This window comes from Chaetura pelagica, unplaced genomic scaffold (genome assembly GCF_000747805.2).
Source record: "Chaetura pelagica isolate M959 unplaced genomic scaffold, ChaPel_1.0 scaffold76, whole genome shotgun sequence".
In the NCBI taxonomy this organism is placed as follows: domain Eukaryota; kingdom Metazoa; phylum Chordata; class Aves; order Apodiformes; family Apodidae; genus Chaetura; species Chaetura pelagica.
Window position 1 is genome coordinate 13,858,277 of NW_009970723.1, and position 19,684 is coordinate 13,877,960.

General features: G+C 38.4%; 2 protein-coding genes across 2 annotated transcripts in view; one reads left to right on the forward strand and one right to left on the reverse strand.

Moving 5' to 3' along the window:
* Positions 1-8,742, reverse strand: part of NUDCD1 (NudC domain containing 1) — a 30,839-nt gene extending 22,097 nt beyond the window's left edge. Inside the window, exons 1-2 of the mRNA XM_010006477.1 lie at positions 8,712-8,742; positions 2,941-3,095 (exon numbers count right to left, since the gene is read on the reverse strand). Coding sequence (XP_010004779.1) covers positions 2,941-3,048 — 108 coding nt within the window. The 5' untranslated portion in view covers positions 3,049-3,095; positions 8,712-8,742. The remainder of the gene's footprint in view (positions 1-2,940; positions 3,096-8,711) is intronic.
* A 1,419-nt stretch (positions 8,743-10,161) lies between these two features.
* Positions 10,162-13,781, forward strand: ENY2 (enhancer of yellow 2 homolog (Drosophila)). The gene is made up of 4 exons (XM_010006478.1): positions 10,162-10,275; positions 10,858-10,928; positions 12,577-12,651; positions 13,524-13,781. Exons 1-4 carry the CDS (start codon positions 10,208-10,210, stop codon positions 13,598-13,600), a joined length of 291 nt encoding a protein of 96 aa, XP_010004780.1. The 5' UTR covers positions 10,162-10,207; the 3' UTR covers positions 13,601-13,781.
* The last annotated feature ends 5,903 nt before the right edge of the window (positions 13,782-19,684 follow it).

Genomic DNA, 19,684 nt, shown 5'->3' on the forward strand with positions numbered 1-19,684 from the left:
CTGTTATAAATGACAAAGCCTCCCTCCCAATAGGAAAGAAAATGCTTCTATTCACAACCTTTCTGTTCACTAATGTAACTTTAGGCATTTATTAGAACAGTCTCCAATCAGTTTAACAATGAAAAGGATGGATTGACTTGAAGCTGAAACAAAACCTGCCCTCAAAACCTCTCTGTGCCAGCTGATGAACAGGGGTTAATAGTAACTCCCTAATTCAGAAGTATGAGGGAATGCTGCGATATTATAGTAATGTATTATACTAGCAAGAACTGGCTAAAACAATTATAGTAATTTAAAAAGACAGGTTTACTCACTATAATTAGGTTTAAATGACGGCAACAGTTAATTTAAGAAAAAGCTAGATGCAGCTTAAAGTCAGACCCAGTTCTTCACCTCCCTTTGCTCCTCTACGAAGATTCTTCCTTTGTTTCACTATTTTTCACTCCCAAGTCTCTCTCTCATCTTTTCCACTGGCCTTTAATTCTAGCTCTTCCCAATTCTGTAGTTCTTGACAGCATACTCTGCTTCCTTTAGGCCTCTCTTGTTCTGCTCATCATTTCCAAATTTCATCTGGGTGCCTTCACTATACAACTACTTTCTTTTCAGCAGATCCTCTGCCTCACCTGCCTATGACACTGAACCAGATTTTGAGCCTTTTAAGGCAGCCCGGGTTTCAAATTTGTGTAGAAAGTCTGAGCAAGTTATTAACTATATTTTTTGCCTTCACAGATTACATATTTTTAAACACATAAGTTGCAGCAGTAATTAGTGATTTATGGATAACTAATACACCACTGTATTCAAATTAAAATTTTAACTAAAATAGGAACCAGAACTAGAAATAATTATGCATTAAAAAGCCTATGTAGTCTTCCACTCTGGATTTAGGGTAAGCATATTAACATGTTCCATCTTCTGTTTTAATTTTGGCCGTTGCCAACTTGTAAGATACACTTGGTTAAGACAGTATTATTTGTAATATACATTTAACTAATGCATGGCAGGCACATTTGTAATGAGACACCTTGTTGATGTTTCTGAATACGCATTCCTTTTTATACATATGCAAGCATGTTTCCTTAGCAGAACAGCACTGTATTGTGTATTAGGACACAAGATGGCAGCTATTTCATAGTTGGGTGAAACTGAAACATGTGACAAGATAGTCACCCAGTGCCATTTTCTTCCAACAGACTCACCAGCCCTAGAAAAGAATTTTTATTTGTCAACAGCACATAATAATGAAAATTACTGCCTGTTGTAAAATCCTTTCTCTAGTTTATCTGCTAAGAGAGCAATTTACGTGTGTTAGTGCCCTCCTAATACAAGAATGTATTTGATGTCTGTGTTGCTGGCATGGGGAGCTGCAGGGGTGGCCTCTGTGAGGAGAGGCTAGGGCTGTCCCATGCCACACATGGCTGCTTCCAGCTAAGCCCGCCCTTCAGCCAAGGCGGTGGTGCGAAGCAGAAGTCAGCCTGCAGCCCTTAGAAAAGACCACGGCACCAGCAGCCCATGGAGGACCACAATGAGGCAGATAACCACAGTGCAACCCATGGAAAGCCCATGTGAGAGAAAGCTCTTGGTAGGAGCTTTGTGTGATTTTGTTTTTCATCATCCTACTCTAGTTTTAAGTGGTAATAAATTAAATTAATTTTGCCAAAGTTGAGTCTGTTTTGCCATGATGGCAACTGGTAAGTGATCTTCCTGGGTTTATCTCAATCCACTAGCTCTTCTGTCTTATTTTCTCCCTGTCCCCTTGAAGAGGTAGAGTGAGAGAATGTTTGGGTCGGTGTCTGAGTCAGCCAGTGTAAGGCAACCACAATGAAAAAAAAAACAAAACAAAACAAGATATTTTGACAAGCCACTGTTAGAGAAGGCTTTCCCTGACAAGCTTCTTTGTCAATGTCTAAAGACATTCTTACTAGGAATCCAAAAAATCTCAAAATATTTGGAATAAGTCTCAGATAATTATTCTGCCTCAGAAGGAGTTTGCCAAACCAACTGCTTCTATGCTTCATGAAAAGAAGTAGAACTGTTTTTGCCACATAAGTTTTTAGCCCATCATCCTCTGGAAACCTGTATTTCCTGAAAAATCTAGAACTACCATTGCAGGATTTTTCTCAGCATATCCCTGACCTAGTCATTTCCGTCCTCAGAACCTTGTCACACTCCCTCAAAAAATTCTCACATCACCCTAGGTTTTCTTCTGTTCCACAGGGTTACCATTCAAATTCCTTGGTAGCATGATAATAGATATTTTTATTTCCACACAGTCTTTTATTTCTTAATGACCAAGCACTACAACTGCATGTAACAAAAACATGATCTCCACAGACCCATGTCCTTTCCTTCTAATGGAAACTAGTGCATCCATGCATTAAAATGGCTCTAAATAAATAAAAACTTTGACTACTTAAGAACATCAGTATAAAAACAGAGAACTGTCATGCTTTCCAGACTTGCCCTAGCTTACTTACACTCTACACTCTATTTCAAGTTTGCTCAGGACCACCAGCATCTTTTTACCTCCAACAAATGATTACCAAATTAAGCTACCTGTCCATAAAGTCTTGCATAGGAATCTAATTCTAAATACAGCTTCCTTCTCTCCTTATACCTACAGTGACAGGACTTTCAAATTAGGAAACAAAAAAAACAAGTAACGTGGAAAACAGCTGGCAACTAGCTTGTCCCCATGTCCATCTTCCACAGATGGAAGAAGATGCAACACTAATGAAATATTATTAATGAAAAGATGCCAAAACACTCACTTAAAATCCTTTCATCCTTCCTGATGAGCTGCATTTTTGTTAATCTACCTCTGTTCCTGGCAATAGTATCCTCCGTTTTTTGGATTTGAATCCTACTTGCCCTATTTTCTACCTTATCTACCCCAAACTTTGCAAGTTCAGTAATTTTTTTAAAAAAGTTTATTCTTACCAGAGTCACCGAAACATTCATTACCCTTCCAAACTGATCAACATAGTAGACATTATCCTGGTACCAGGAATCAAGGTGAAGATAATTATACATGCCAAAAGCACGCATGTGGTCAAGAGTATACTGATCATCACGAAGTTTCACTTCTGCTACAGCTGGGGAAAAAAAAGAAGAAGACTATTTTAAAATGTATTTATTTGTAATCTAATAATTCAAAGTTTGAACTTATAACTACAAAAATTATTCTTAGTCCATAGGTTTGGTTTATATGAAGAAAAACACATTATGTATACACAGTTTAAAATGTCTCCATAAACTTGGAAAGCAGGTCATCCACCCTGAAGGCCTTGTCAGTCATTTACTGTTATCATGAAATAACTATTACCATTTATAGTGGCCTAATGTGGTGGGTTGACTTGGATGGGAAAGCTGTTCTGTAATTCATTTCCTCTGCTGGACAAGAGAGAAAATGTAACAAAAGTTTTATGGGTTGAGGTAAGGACAGGGAGAGATCACTCACCAACTACTGTCACAGACAAAACAGACATGACTTGGGAAAATGAATTTAATTTATTACTAATCAAAATCAGACTAGGGTAATGACAAATAAAGACAAAACTTTAAAGACCTTCCTCCCACCCTTCCCTTCTTCCCAGGCTCAACTTCACACTACTTCCTCCCCCAGGCTGCACAGGGGTGGCAAATGGGGGATCACAAGTCCTGCCAGCTTCTGCTGTTCCAGTGCTTGACAAATCTTTTGGTGAATAAATTTTTCCTAATATCCAATCTAAACCTCCCCTGTTGTAACTTGAGACCATTTCCTCTTGTTCTATCACGTTTTACTTGGGAGAAGAGACTGCTCCCGACCTCACTGCAACTTTCTTTCAGGTAGCTCTAGAGAGTGGTAAGTTTTCCCCCTCAGTCTCCTTTTCTCCAGGCTAAACAACTCCAGTCCCTGCAGCTGCTCCTCTTAAGACTTGTACTCTAGTCCCGTCACCAGCTTTGTTGCCCTCTTGATTAGTCTCCTAATCACTCTTGGTATTTGAAAATCAACAGAATTAATTCCACTCAGCTCAAATCATTATTCATATTCACCCCACAGGAGACACTTCTGTATCTCTGCAATTACTAAAATACTTCTACCCAAGCCATCGCCCTTCAAAAAAAAGATAGAATATCTACAAAGGAGTGAGAAGAAAATACACCTGTCAAAATAGGAAAGACTGTTACCCATTCCAAGTTCTACTTTAACTAATTAGAACATTTTACAGTAAATTACACTGTAAAATAAATTAGAAGGATGTTTTGTGAAAACATGTTTTAAAGCTGTTTGTACAATTAAGCTTTATCACACAGATATTTTTCCCAACACGACAAGAGATGATGTGAATATTCTGTAAACAATTAAAGACAAAACCAAATCTAAGCCAGGATAATTATATTCAGTGAAACCAAATGCATGTCATCTACTTCCTGCATAGCTATGTTAACTGATCTGAAATTAGAATACTCATGGGGAAGCATGTCAAGCTTTTCAGCATAGAAAACCTACAACTGTCCTATTTTGCAGAGCTTCCTTTCTCCACTTCTCCCCCTCCACCCACCTAGACATGTTGCTACAGTCAGAATTGTAACTAAAACACATGCAAATAGCAAAAACAGTCCAAATTAGATGCGTCCTAAAGCAAATTAATAACATTTCAATAAAATTCTTGGAACAATTTGTTATTGATTAGCTGATCATAAAGTGATAAGCTTTATAAAAGCTGGAACATGAATAAATTCTCTGTCCTTGGGTTTCTCAGTCTGCAATCATGACAAGCACTGGATAGCATGTCATCAGGAATAGGAGATCCAAATCCCTTGCAGAACTGAAACAGGCCATTAATTCTTCATAAACAGAAGTAAAAAACTATACAATGTGTAGGAGATTTTAAACCAGGAAATCAAACACTGTACTGCACTGTCATGAAACAATTCAAACAAGGTTATCAATTGCTTGCAGAATGGATACTGTATCCACAGCTCTCTGCCAAGAATAAATAATTAGAGAAACTATTCCATCCTTAAGTAATTGAAACCAATTCTGTGATCAGTTTAAATCTGTGAACAAATGCCACCTGCTACCACATACCATGTGCTCAAATAGTTTATAGATTTTACACTGGGATAAAGTTAATTCCTTCTTTTCTACAACCTTCTAGGTTCAGCTTTTCTGGATGGTCCTTAAAAAAATTACGAGGAACCCAACAGAGCTCAGTGTAAAAACAATGAAGGACAAAAGAGAGAAGAAACAAAGACTTGGGAAAAAAGTAACTTCAGAAAAAAGCAGTTAATATAAAAGGAAAAGTAGTATTTCAATCAAATAATTGCTTTATTCAGTCACATAGTTTTTGCTCTTTTTCTGGTCAGAATTTTTTGCAGATCTTTTGTTGCTGTTTGGTTTGTGGCTGGAAGAAGAGAGGGGAAGTTGTCTGCACTGGGTTTTGTTTGGGGTTTTTCTGTCTTTTTGGTTTTGTTTTTGGGGTGGGTTTTTTGTTTGGTTTTGTTTAAGAGTCACAGACTAATTCATTAGCTTCAACTTTTTGGATTCCATTAACAAGCATCAGCTAATGACCGCTATTCAACATGGTCTCATTCAAGTTTCTGATAAACAAATCTGTACTACCAAAACCCAGATATTATTATTACTCTGTCATACCAACCAGAAGAGAGAGCAAATAAATAGAATGTATAAATTAAATCTCAGTTTCCAGTATTATTTCTCAATAATCTTAGTTACATGTTATATTTCACACTAGTACAAGTAAAACTTTCTCTTTTCTAGAATTGCATTTATCTTCAGCTCCATGCTTAAAAATTAATTTGACTCAAAATAGTTCAAAGATAATTAAGCAAAGATGATTACTCACACTGTCTGTACTTGAAAGCAAAAGCACTAAATACAAAGCAACTCATAAGAATCAACAGGAGTAAGATGTCCCTAACCTCTCTGGATCTTATAATTATTACTCTGCAGTGCAAAAAAACCCCAAATCTTCCGAATAAAGAGCACAATCAAGGGACTTTAAATGAATATTGAGGTCCTACACCTGCCATCAAACACTATAAAGCTGAACTGGGAAAAAGAAGAGAAAAAAGGGTGAGGAAAAAAACCCTTACATTTTTTAATGTTTTATTCAATACATCAAAACAACTGTAGAATCTTGGAAAATATGTAAAATAACTATATCATCATAATATTTTAGGGCATTGAATAATATATGCTTGTATGTCATACTTTGTTTTGCAATGCCACCCAGTGGAAACAATTTAGTATTTCATGTACACTTACTAACAGAAGAGATTATATCAATTTATTTTCTAGTATCAGCATTCAAGAATGCTTCTAACTCTGCATAAATTATTTTTCTTTTAATATAAATATTTTTTTATTGCTAATGGTAGCATCATCTCCTTACTGCTGAGTAAAAGTACACCTTTTATTGCGTACTTGTCTATTCTATGTTAAGAGACTAAACAAAAAAACTTACGCTTTAATAAAACATACCTTGCTGAAAACAAGCATGCGCTGACAGATTCTACTGCCACCATTTTTCACACAGTTGTGAATAAGATCAGAAATTAGTCATGCTGACAGTCTTCCTAAACATTTGACACTTTTTCTGCTGTTGTACTTTACTTAGTCCCACTGTGAGGAAATAAAATCAAGCACTTTGCTCAATGACAAACATTAATAACCCATAAACTAGCAAGTTCTTTGTCAAGTTTCTGAATGCTGGAAAGCATAAGTCTTTGGCCTTCTCACATAGTATTAATTTCTTCTCCAGTGCCACCATAATTTGAAAAAGCCACGGCCTACACATCATCCATGGTCTCTACAACTCAACCCGTTATTCCTGTGCAACATACAAGCCAAGTTACAGAAGGATGCCCTCAGCCTAAATACAAAGGAAATGAAAAGTTCAGGTACAGAACACCTCTGTGCTGTGAGGAAACTGCTTTGGAGTAAGCCGAAGAGAGCCAGTAAGGAGAGAGAGTCAGCTGTATAGCCTCAGAGAAATCTGAAATATGGGCAAACAAAACATCTAGAAGACAGATACAGGGCTTAGCTTGGTTTATATTTCAGGTTACTAATTTTAAAGAACAATGAAAATTTCTCTCCTCCTCTCTCTCTCTCTAAATATATATGTGCACACTCACAGAGTAAGAGACTTGATATGAATTACTTAGTAGGACAGATGAATAAGGTGGACTGAAATGAGACCTTGAGCTGTGGGAAGAGGAAAAAGAGAACACAGGCTTGTGTATCCATCTTTTATCACACAAGTTACTGTAACTATTATGTACAATAAATGAACTGAAATTACTAGATTCATCTCTCCACTAGCAATTCAATAATTCAAATATATAATTGAAAATATGTAATCCTCACCTATTTAGAATAGGTGGATAACTTATTATTCAAGAACCACACAGCTTGTTTGACCACAGCAGAACATAAAAGACAAGCTAAAAGACTGCACCTACACTATGCTGTTGCCATCTTTGCCAAAGCTGTAGTCTGCTCCTAACACACACACACTCACTCACTCGGATTTGGACTGTTTTATAAAAGGCAGTATCTAAATGAGGCTAAAAATGTCAACATAACAAATCAAGAATTTTGCTCTTGCATAATTTTCCAGTCTTATCACAGTTACACCTACAGTATCACCTTGATCTCATGCATTTTTCCTTCAATACACAATTCACACACAACTTTCATCTTAACGCTGACAGTTCACCATAGCAAACACACCGTTCCGTTCCACTGTTAATATAATGGACACAACACAAACCTGAAGTAATACATAACACTTAATTCTGCAGAGAGATGCATTGTTCAGTAAAAATACAGAGATAGAGATCAGCCAAGTCAAATTGTATACTACTGTCCCAACTTTATAAAAAAAAGAAACTAATACATCCACCCTGCAAAAGACCTAAACTTCACAAACCAATAAAGGTAGAATGCCAAGAGACTACAGGAGGCATGGGTAAGACTGCAGGCACACATCCAACATGACTTTGTGCAAACATTCTTCGCAGAGAATTAGCCAGTTAATGCACAAGAACCTCAACTGCTAATAACGCACAGCAGAAAAAGCAGAGCATGGAATACAGAGCCTGAAGATCCACCTCTTAACTGTGGGCAGAGTAAGAAAGAAAAACAGCTAATTTGCTGAAGCTTGTCAAAGATACTATGTATAATATGTATTTGTCTAAATCACATGTGCTCCATCACCATGGCATGTACACTATCACTTTGAACCGCCTCAGCTGGTCATCTGGCCCTACCATGAGTGCACAAGCCAAGCCCAGTTAGTACACGGATCTTCTCACCCATTTAGAGTCTAAGTTCAGACTCACAGGGACAGACACTTGTAAGGCAGTGATTTGCTAACAGAGACCTTGGTCCACCATGAAGCCACACGAGGCTCAGAGAGAAGACAAGTAACAACACTGCAGCAAATTATAAGGAAACAAATCGAGACCAAACGCTGATCTTCTGAAACGCCCGCCGCTCCCAGCAGAGGCCAGGAAGGCAGGCCTGCCGATCCGGCGGGCCGGGCTTTTCCCAGCTCGGGGCAGGCTCGCACCGAGGGCACCACAGCAGGATGGGGCCTTCCCCGCAGCCCAAGCGCCGGCCGGGCCGCAGGGCGAGGACAGGCCCGGAGGGCTCAGCATCCCGTGCCGCGCACGCCGATGGACACACCCCCCCTCCTCACCCGCGTCGAGCCCCAGCTGGTAGCAGGCCAGCGGATCAGGTTGCTCAGGGCTTTATCCAGTCTAGGATTGAAACTTTCCAAAGGGCGGAGAATGTATAATCTCCCTGAGCTACCTTGCCCAGGGTTTGACTAGTCATCATCATAGTAAAGAAATTTTTCCTTATATCCAGTTTCAGTCTCTTTCAGCTGCCTCATCTCCAAGCCTTCCACTACTGGGAGAAGCCTGACTTCATCTGCACAGGAACCTTCTTGTTAACTGGCAGGCTGCTCTCATGTCCCACTGAAGCCTTCTTCTCATCAGGCCAAACAAGCCCATCACCCTTTGCTTCTTCTCAGGGGACGAATGTTCCAGCCCCCAGCTCTCTTGGTGGCTCTTCCCTAAACTTTCTCCAGTTTTTTAAAATGCCTTTATTGTTTTGGAGGGGCACCCAAAACTGAACATGGGGGAAAGCTGAGCTATGGGGACATGGGGAAGGGCTGTTCAGGGAGTAGGTAGGAGAACTGTAGGAGTATTGCAGGAAACTGGTAACATGTAGATGGTGAAATCTGGAGACAACAGCAGGAAGGTATCAGTGTTCAGTGGGTCCTTTAAGGATTAGAGAACAGCTGAGTCTGCTCTGGGGTAAAATGGCTCCCAGATGCTGGGAATTAGCCAACAATTCCCCCATGCCCATTGCAGCTGAAGGACTTAAATAGGAGTTAAGGGGAAGCATTTGGATCTTTTTACTGTTTCCAGACCTAAGAGAAGGTGAGGCTCTTGCTCTGTGGCATGAGTTTGGGGGTTTGCTTGGTGTTCTGGTGTATTTTTTTCCCCTGAAATATGTGGTGTGGTTCTCATGGGAGCTTCTCATGTGAGTAACTGCAATAATTGTGGCTGGTCTTGATGTCTTATAAAGCTGCTCTAAAAATGCTTGGGAAGGCTGATTAAAAGTGTGTGAAATATAAAGGTTACCACAATACATAAAGAGAGAACAAGGGAGGCATAAAGTCTTATCTATTTAGAAAGGCAGGCACCATGTAAAGAGTGGCTTATTTTCAAGCTCCAGTGATGAGATGGTGCTTCAGGGCAACTCTTTGTGTTTGACACCCACGAGGCAGTGAGGGGCAAGAGTTTCAATAAGGTCAGCCGCTTGGATCTCTAGGGGAAGGCGGGTTTTGGCAGAGTCTCAATCAGGACAAATAAGAGCAAAACTGAGCCTCTGCTGAGCCTGGAGGGATGTCCTAACCTACCTGAGGCTGGCCCCAAGCAACAGCTTCAGTACTTGTAGTTGGACACAGTACTCAGCTTGTGGAGTAGAAGTTTTACAGTGATGTGAGAAAAGTGGTGGTGCCCTGTTATACGGTGCTTCCCTTTCTGAGCTAAAATTGCTCAATTAATTGGGAGTGAACTGAAATGTGGGTATTGTGGCAAGGGCTGGCTGGTTGCGTTAGCGACACCCGTTCTTGTCAACTGTCTTCTGCTCTGTGTAGGATTGTGAAGACCCTAGATTTCCAAAATGAATAAAGATGCCCAGATGAGAGCAACCATTAACCAAAAGCTAATAGAAACAGGAGAGCGAGAGCGGTAAGTAGGCTTCCTCCTCCGTGCCAGTAAGAGGCTTTTAAATATTATCCAACGGGAACTATACCTAGAAGTAAAGACTGAGTAAACTAACTCTAAGTTCCTCGAATGTCTGCATGTGAGTCTTGTGGTTATATAAAGATACATATTTTTAAAAACCAACACCTTATTTTTGCCTTTTGAACACTTTTATCTCTACACATGTAAAAAGAAGCTCAGGAAATAAAGGATGGGATGGTTGGCTTTATCAGTGCTAAAGCTTTGTCTTATTCTGGTATTTTGTGTTGCAAAGCTCTTGGTTCATATAAAAAAATACCATTAAATGCAGCTTGTTGCAGTTCAGTCAGGTATCACGTTTCCTGACAAAGAGAAATATGGTGGAATAGCTATGGAGCTGCCAGCTCCTCACAGTTCAACAGAGTTAATGAAATGGCTACTCATTCAGGTTAGGATTCAGATGCTGTTCAGCCATTTCTGCTCCTGGTTTGGGAATTCTGCTACGAGTGCTTAATTTTCACATTGAAGCATGTTTAAGCTGTCAGGAATCTTTGGTGTTCCTAACACCTTTGTATATTGTCTTAACAGCCTCAAAGAGTTGCTGAGAGCCAAATTAATCGAATGTGGCTGGAAGGATCAATTGAAGGCACATTGCAAAGGTAAGGGTGGTCAGCTAACTAATACCCTTTGTAATCAGCTAAAGCAATGGCCAAATAAAAGTTCCAGATAAAAGCTTTACTGCCTAGCAGTCAATTTAAATGAGAGACAAGAGGAAAGTATCCCTGGCAATAGAAAACAAGCAGATGAACCTCTAAATACCCACATCTTTTAGTTCTGATTTAAGTATCCAGCATTATTACAATTTGCTGACTTGTCAAGTATATGAAAGCATTATAAATAGTATTTAAGCATCCAGGGATATTACCACATGATGAAATTCCCATAAAGAACATAAGAAATCCCTTGAGCTTTCACTTCAATTTTGATTTGGTCTGTGGTGTCAGGCAACTCAGTATTCCATTGGTGGTTGTTTTTTCTTGTAGGGCTGAGCATGTTAAATTGTTTTTATAGGTGGATTTGCAGAGAAGGCTGAAATAATTAATCCTTGCAGTTGTCTGCCTGACCACACTGCCAGAGGTTAACTGTTCCAGTAATTCAATTAGCAAAAGGGATGTTTTCCTGCCTTCTCAACTATACACTTTAGAATCTGCTATAGTAAAGTTATTTAAAGTTGTTGGGTTGCCATTAGTACTTGGAACTGTAACTGCAGCAGCTGAGAATGTAAATATAAGCTGAGTTGTGTCTGTTAAGAGCCTAATAACCTCAGATAGGTCAGAGAGGGATTTGGAAGGGTTGGGGGTTTTTGTTGCTGTTTTGTTAGGGTGTAAGGGGTTTTGTTTGGAGGTTTCTTCTAGAGCCTCTGGCCATTGTGCATTAGGGTAAATAATTGAGCAATCCAGGATTACTTTCCACAGGGAATTCAGCCAAGAAAAACAGTTTAGAAATAGCTGCTGTGATGTCAGTTCAGAAATCGTATTTAGTGGCTTGGGGACAATGAATTCTATATACTGATGTATAAAGTTAAAAACATTTATGTTTAGGCAAAATATTTTAGATTTATGCTACTGAATTGAGGTTTCTTCTTAGCATTGACTTCTGCATTTTTCAGTAGTCCTCACGGTGCTATAAGTAGACCATTTTAAAATACTGGTATGTATTAATCATAGGATGATAGAATGGTTTAAACATACAGTATGTCTTAATCATAGCTTTTGTTTTGCTGTAGATATATACCTTTCTTTCAAATATGCTTTTTTACTTTGCTGAAATATGTAGAGTGGTGTTGTTCAAACCGTTGAGGAAAAGCAGTTAAGTTTTTACTGTGCCCTCTCTTATATGTTCCAAAGTCTTTTTCCAATTGTATCTCTTTCTCACTATTATGTAAACAATGCGGTTGAGGAGAATAGGAGAGCCCACTTGTGAACTGCTACAACACTGCAGTAATAGCACATCTGGCAGTGCTCACAGAGTTTAAACTTCGTGACACTTGATTTTAAAATATGAGCTGCTCAAGATGCAGCAGTACTGACAAGTTCCCCTCCTTAAATGTACAGTATGAATGAGAGACTAACTCCACTGTACAATGCAGTATAAGTACTGAGTTAATAATCTACACTTACATCACAAGCTACTTCCTCTTCTCTGATGACCTATGCATACAGGTTTTCTCTTTTAATCATTGGCACAGGTTTTGTCTTCTAATGAATGGATTAAAATATATAAAATATCTGTCTTGGTCTTCCCCAGATGTCATTAAAGAAAAAGGATTAGAGCATGTTACTGTTGACGATTTAGTAGCAGAAATCACTCCCAAAGGCAGAGGTAAGGAAATGCAAACATGGATATGTTAGGACATAAATAAACATACCTGCTTGTATCTAATTAATACTTTGAAAGCAGTGCTATGAATTTGCCTCTGTTGGATTCAAAGAAAAATGTCAATAGATTGGTATTAACTACAAATGAAATACAGACATTCAAAGTTTGTAATGAGTCTTCTTTTGCAGGTTACAGTTTTTACTCATGAGTTTGTATTTATGTTTATAATTGATATAATTGTCCCAAGAAAACGGAGTATGTGTCAGAGATATTTTAAAATTCCAACTATTTTTAAGATTAAAGATCAGAATTAACAGTGCTAGTGTAATGGGAAGTGGGAAAAGGACATAGCATACAAATACAGAAAAATAGAATGCTTTAAGGAAATCGTTTTCTTTGTATCATTCTTCTTGGACCCTCTAATAAGCTTTGGTGTTAGTGGAAAAAAATAATGAAGTCTTATGTAAAAATAGGCCTTCAAAATAACTTGCTGAAGACGCTTACTCTGAGGTCATGGCTGAGATTTTTTTGGTCTTAAATTTGTGAAGAAAAAAAGTAGGATAATCAAACTAGCTTGTGGTGATTGTATCCAGTTTAATCTTGAATAATCATTTCCTCAGGTTTGACGGTTTTCTTGACTATCTCTAGGAAAAAACTATCCATAACAACATTATTCTTCCTAGATTTGAATTTGAACCTCTTTTAAATGAGAAAAATACAGATGTGCTCTATGAAAATAAAGTAGCTTCAGTTACTTGAGGTATTAACAGAATTTCAAGAACAAACAAAGAATAAGAGTAACTGTTGTAAACGGTTGATATTAGCAGATTTTCTATTTTGTCTCTTATACTTCTTGTTTCTTACTTGTGTTTCAGCCTTGGTACCAGACAGTGTAAAGAAAGAACTCTTGCAAAGAATAAGAACCTTCCTTGCCCAGCATGCCAGTCTTTAACTTTGATGTTCATCTGGGATACAGTGTTTCTGTATTATGTCAATCATGTCATGATTGGAATGCAGTTTCCATACTTAAGGATGGAAGTCATTACTTTTTGTATGATGAGTTGAAGTTTCTTTGCACTTCATTGATTTCTTAAACTTGGTGGTATTTTAATAAAAAATGTTGTGGACTTGTGGTTCTAAGGCTCTCTATCAGTGTGCTGTAATATGGTGTCATCTATTCCAGTTTTTAATAAGCCATAATTCTATATGGTTGTGAAAACTTTTTTTTGAGAAAGGAAGCGATTATCAAGTATGTTAACTAGAAAGGGGAGGGGAGGGTGGGAATTCTGTGGAAAATGGGGTATGATATGCTTCTGAACATATCCATTTAATTTTCCCTGACTAAGTAGCTAGACACCATGAAGAAGTTCAGACTGTATTAAACTGTTAGTGGCATTCACTCTCTAGCAAAGAGAGTTTCAAACCTCCTGCATGGGCAGGGACACCTTCCAGTAGATCAGGTGAATCAGAATCCCATCTGACCTGCCCTTGAACACTTCCAGGGATGGGGCTTCCACAACTTCCCTGAGCAACCTGTTCCAGTGTCTCACCACCCTCATGCTGAGGAATTTTTTCCTAATATCTAACTTAAATCTGCCCTCTTCCACTTTTAATCAATTATCCCTTGTCCTCTCACTACAAGCCCTTGTAAAAGGTCCCTCCCCAGCTTTTCTGTCTATTAGTGCTATTAAAAAGAATCTTGCTGCCTCTCAATTCTCTCTGGAGGGTCCTTTGGGGTGACAGCTCTGCACTACCTAGCCCATTTCCTCATCTTTCCCATAATGGAATATATTTAATTGTAGTGACTGTAGCCCCTTGGTAGTTTGGCTTTAACTTCCTTAGTGATTGAGTTCTTACTGAAACAATGAAAAATACTCCAATGCTTTTACTTGCTGGCTCTCTTTAAATTTCTAAATATTTGCAATTGAAATCAGAATTGTAATCTACTTGGCCTGTTCTTCTCTCTTATTTTTCTATTCAGTTTCTAAATGAAACAGCTGAGGCTACAGAGCCAAATTTATAATGACTGGAGCCAAAAATGAGGAAAAATAAATTCCTCATAAATACTTTATACTTCACCATTTTAGTTAAATGAACAGGTTAATCAGAATTCTGCATGGAATGAAAAAAGGCCTAATTTTGCTTTAGTGTATTTCACATTTATAATGGTGCTTTCCATCTGAACAGTATCATTCTTTAAAATGTTCTTTATGCCTACACCCTGTAACTAGTGAATGATTTACTCATATGTCAAAGAAAATATCCCCCTAAGAAATCCCTGTTGGTTTCTATTTGTTGGAGTTACCAGGAAAGAAGTTATCCATTATTTCAAACATTTATTGAGCTGTTGCTAATAAAATCTGCAGTTGGCAGCCTGTGGGTGAATATTGGCAAGGGCAGAGCAACCTGGCCTATTGTGTTGACTGGCTCTCACAACTGCCTGTGTACAAATTCAGCACAGAGTTGAGTTTTTAAATCTAGTGCAGAGTGTAAAAGCAATATCTAATTCACTGGAAAGCAATGACACTGGAAATCATGGTGAAAAACTCACCAGCTGCTTCCATGGGATCTTTGAATATATTACAACAGAGATGAGGGTGGCACTAACCTTAGCTGTGTGTACTGCGTTGGTTAAGACTGACATGAGGTATGACTTGCAATTTTGAAAAGAGAAAGGAAAAAATGTAGTACTAAAAATAATAAAGGAAATCATTGAGGGCTAGCATTGCTGGTTAAGCTTTTAAAATCTAGTGTTAGTCTACTGAAAAGAAAGCTGATGGATAGAAAATACGGTTGTTGTGTATCAGAACCTCCTCAGGGAGAAAACAGGAAACAAACAGCACCTTAATTTAACAGAGAAAGGCATAAAGTGTTTGTAAAAGTATAGCTGCTTAATCACTGGAACAAACTATGAAGAAATGTGGTGGATCCTTCATTTTCCAATGCATTCCTGAGTACAAGATGCCTTTCTGGAAGAGCTACTTTCTGCTCAGGGTTAATTCATACTATCGAGAAACGCAGTACCCACCTATGAGTGTTCCCCAGAGTTGGAAGCAGCAGAAGCTCAGTTTCTTCCAGCTGAGAAAGTAAAACTAGAACAAATATTTTGTGTTTATACTTATGCTCCTTTCAAAAGGAGCAAAGACATCTTCAATCCAGAGGAGTTCACTGATTTGTATAAATGTCCTCTGCTTTTCAAATCCTCTCTTCTGAAAAAGCTGAGCAGCATATTAAACACTATTTTATAATACTTTCATTTTAATTAATTCTATGGACTGCAGTTTCCATGAAGAGAAATCCTGCTTTAGTTGAACACAAGTAGAAGTTATTAGTCCCAGTACAGGAGGAACTGGGTGTCATGGAATTCCCTTGGAGCGTACACTATAAGTGGCAGTAGCAGTTAAGCATAACAAAATACTGTTATGTAACTTAGATTGAAACATGCTCCTACCTGGCTAATCTGTTTGTTAACTTTTTCAAGTGTATTTAATTCTGATATGAGCATCTGCCCAAATCCTGGATCAGTTTGCTAATATTTGAGTTGTTCATATTTGATTTCAAAATGCCTGTTTACATGATTTTTTGCAAGGTGGTGTTTCATAAAATAGTCAACAGATGGAAGAGAACTGTTCTTCCTCTCTTGAATAAAGATTAGGAAGAATATTATCTATGAGGTTACACAGTTATATTCAAAACCAGTTGTTGATTTTTCCCGCCATCAGAACTGGGATCTAGATGTCCCAATCCAAGTTTTACTGAGACAGTGAAGTTTGTCTGAAGCTGACATTGATTTCAGTCAGATTTTGAGAGCTCAACACTTCTCACAGGCACTTAGGCTTGGCACATTGGTGCTTAGATAAGAACTTGAGTATTGGAGTTTTTGAGGTATGAACGTGTCTTTTTTTGCTGAATTGATTTGTTTTAAAATGGAAAAAAAGAAGATTCATGACTAATGTAAGGTGTTGGTTTTTTTCCTGCTAAGTTCTTTTCCCAACTTCAGAATGAGATTATTAGATCTGGCAAAGGGCATGAAAGAAAGAGAAGGGACTCACATTTTACTAACAGGAAGAAATTTTTGTAGCAAAGGCTGAAGTATGAAGGAATGAAGAACAGCTTCATGATACTTCCCCCCCAAAAAAGAAAAAAAACCAACACCCTAGAAATAAAATCCTTTGCTTTCCTAAATGCTTTCCCCAACAAAACTTCATGACCTTATCTTTCCATGCCATGCTATGCACTCTCTCTCCTATTTTCCAAAATGCAAATAATACACATGCAGACATGCACACACAAGCATATCCATGTATGTAACTATTTTTATAAACCAACATACTAGATACTCAAGTATTTAGAGGATTTGAATTAAAATGCTAATGCTATGCCTAGGATCCATCTTCTAATAACTTGGAACTTAGTCCATAGAATTATTTTTTTTCTTAATAATAAAGAGAAGAAAAGCTGTGCAAGTACAAGGCTAAGCACTGCAGGATGGGAAGAAAGATTTTATTTTTAGTAATGAAATTATTAATTGGTTGTATAAAGAATAGGTTCCATTATCCTCTCCCTAATTTGCATGTGAGGAATATGAGGATTATAAGGAATACAAAGCATAAGATTTCCTCTCATTAAAAAGTTAGGACTTTTTTTTTTTTTTTGACAATTCTCATACTACTTTCCAGTTTATTTTATGCACCTGTTTTATCTAGTAAAATCAGTAGTAAAGACCAGAGCCAATATGGCTTATTTTCATCTATGTTATATTTTACGTGGAGTTTAAAGCACCAATATTCATATTTGCAATGTAAAAGCTGCTAAACTGCAACCAAATGGCAGTTACAGAAGTTCTTAAGTATTGTAACTGAGATACTTTTATTGATGGGAAGTTCAGTCCATTCACAAGCCTGTCTCTCTACATGCTGGAGTTGCCCTGTTCTCTATAGCTAAAGGTATGCAGAAGCATCCTGCTGGCACCTAAAGGAAACAGGGATCTAGGAGCTAGAACAAAATTATTTAATCTCCCTGAGATACAAATCCCAAGCACATTTTCCGCTGAAGTGCAGCAGCAGGCACTGCTTTCTGCAGGATGTGGCTGAATGAAGAGGAAATAATTGGGATAACTTGTACGTAGGGCGTAACAGTTAAATCACACAGACAAGATCTAAATAGCTAGTATTGTCTTTATTTGGAAAAGAGATGGGTTGGTCAGTCCCTTCCTGGCCTTCCAAAATTTGAGTAATTCCTCACTTTAAATCTTCTGTCCCCTGAGATAATAGTATTATTGACAAGACAGAGTGTTTTCTGTCAGGAGCCACTCCTACCACTAACCACTTGTCAAGTTCTGCTATTGAAGCTGTTCCTCTATGAACGTGTAAGTTTATCATTTACTGGTGAAGGATGTCAGTGAAAATAACTTTATAGTTCCAGGAAGTGGTTTAAAATCGGTCACAGTAGGAATTGAATCCCACATCTCCCCAGCCCCTGGTGGTACACCAAGATCCTATGTCTTTCTTTCTCTTTGGTCTAATGAGTCTTGATCTACTACTTTGTAAAGGAAAAGATGCTTAGAAGCCCTGCAGCTACTAAGCAGCAATTGGAAAATACAGAAGACAGAACTAGGAACTGAACCCATTAATCTTCAAGAGCAAGATCATCCAAATCATGAAGGAATGTGAAGAGGTGGAATGCTTCTGCTAGGAAGTGTTTCCTGATCTATTCATTCCGCATTCAGCTGGCTTTCACAAATCCCATTTTGTGGTGCTTGTATTTTCACAAGAGCTATAAAGTTGTGTTTTGATTATATGGCAACTAAATGTTATTATATTAAACACTGTAGGATCTAACTTCTTTGACAGAATACAATCTCACACAGAGATGGAACAAAATCTCATTGCCGTTTCTGCAATCTCAAACTCAGCTTCAGTGAATCATGAAGAAAATTCTTAACTTTAAAACTAATATTTCTCATTCAAAAAAATGCTTTCAGTTTATGGAATTAAAAATATATATTTGCAAGAATGGAGAGGGAACAATTTTAATACATTTTCCTAGACTACAGGATTTCAAAACTAAATGTGAACTCGGTGTCCACAAGTAAATAAGGACAGTGCATTTTGGTAAAATGCACTAGAAATGCTTAGAAAGATGAGTAATGTAAGTTAAGACCAACATAAAAAAACTAAATGTCAGTCCCATATGACTGAAAAATGAGTATTTGCCTAATCTCTTTACAAAAACCTGAAAGCCACTGTTACATGGTGAGCTGGGTACTTCGATTTCAGAGTTTGGCTTATTTACTTCTGTGCCTACTGCTGTATTGTGGTGGTTGAGACAAGTGAGTTCCTGAAGTCTAGCAGGGTCAGCTATATTATGCAGCAGACACATAACCTAGAGATGCAGAAGTAGGGATTATGGAAATATTTTCTGTTAGTTGTCAGGAAATGTAAAAATGCAGGTTAGCTGTACTGGCAGAACATTAAGTCTTTAGGGGAAGATATTTTAAAAGAGCAGAAAGAACTACATGGTATGGTTGGAAGCTGCAGTTTAGATCAGTGCCCTCTTAGAAGTGGTCTAATCCTCCCAGCGTGAAGGCGACAAAGCCTCCTTGTAACTGAGCCTATTGAGCACAACTCCAGGTGTATACAGAGCTATGGAAAAATCTTACATCGGATTACTTAACATTTCCTCCTTCCCTTTTCTGCACATCAGCAGGGAACGAACACACTACCAGGCCAGCCAACTTAACATCCAGAAGCCTGGATGTTTGTTCAGTCTCGGTGAACAAACTGAGACGCTGCCAAGCTCCGTCACCAGCTGGGCCTGCACCCCGGCACAAACCACCTCAGCACTTCAGCAGCTTTCAAACGGAAAGCCCAGAGCTCAGCATCCAGCCGACCAGACAGGAACGCCTCTACAGCACCCTGGTACCATTACAGACTAACACTTTTTATCCAAGTTCTCCCAAATGACAAAGACCTCGCTCAAACCCCACCCTGGGGACATTTGGCCGCTCTGGGGGCGCCGGGAACGACCGGGGACG

What these genes read in the sequence shown, in the direction of transcription:
- ENY2 (XM_010006478.1), top strand. Translation starts at nt 10,208, where the DNA reads ATGAATAAAGATGCCCAGATGAGAGCAACCATTAACCAAAAGCTAATA. An exon ending in GAAACAGGAGAGCGAGAGCG is followed by an intron (nt 10,276 to 10,857) that starts GTAAGTAGGCTT and finishes TTGTCTTAACAG; the next exon opens with CCTCAAAGAGTTGCTGAGAG. An exon ending in AATCACTCCCAAAGGCAGAG is followed by an intron (nt 12,652 to 13,523) that starts GTAAGGAAATGC and finishes CTTGTGTTTCAG; the next exon opens with CCTTGGTACCAGACAGTGTA.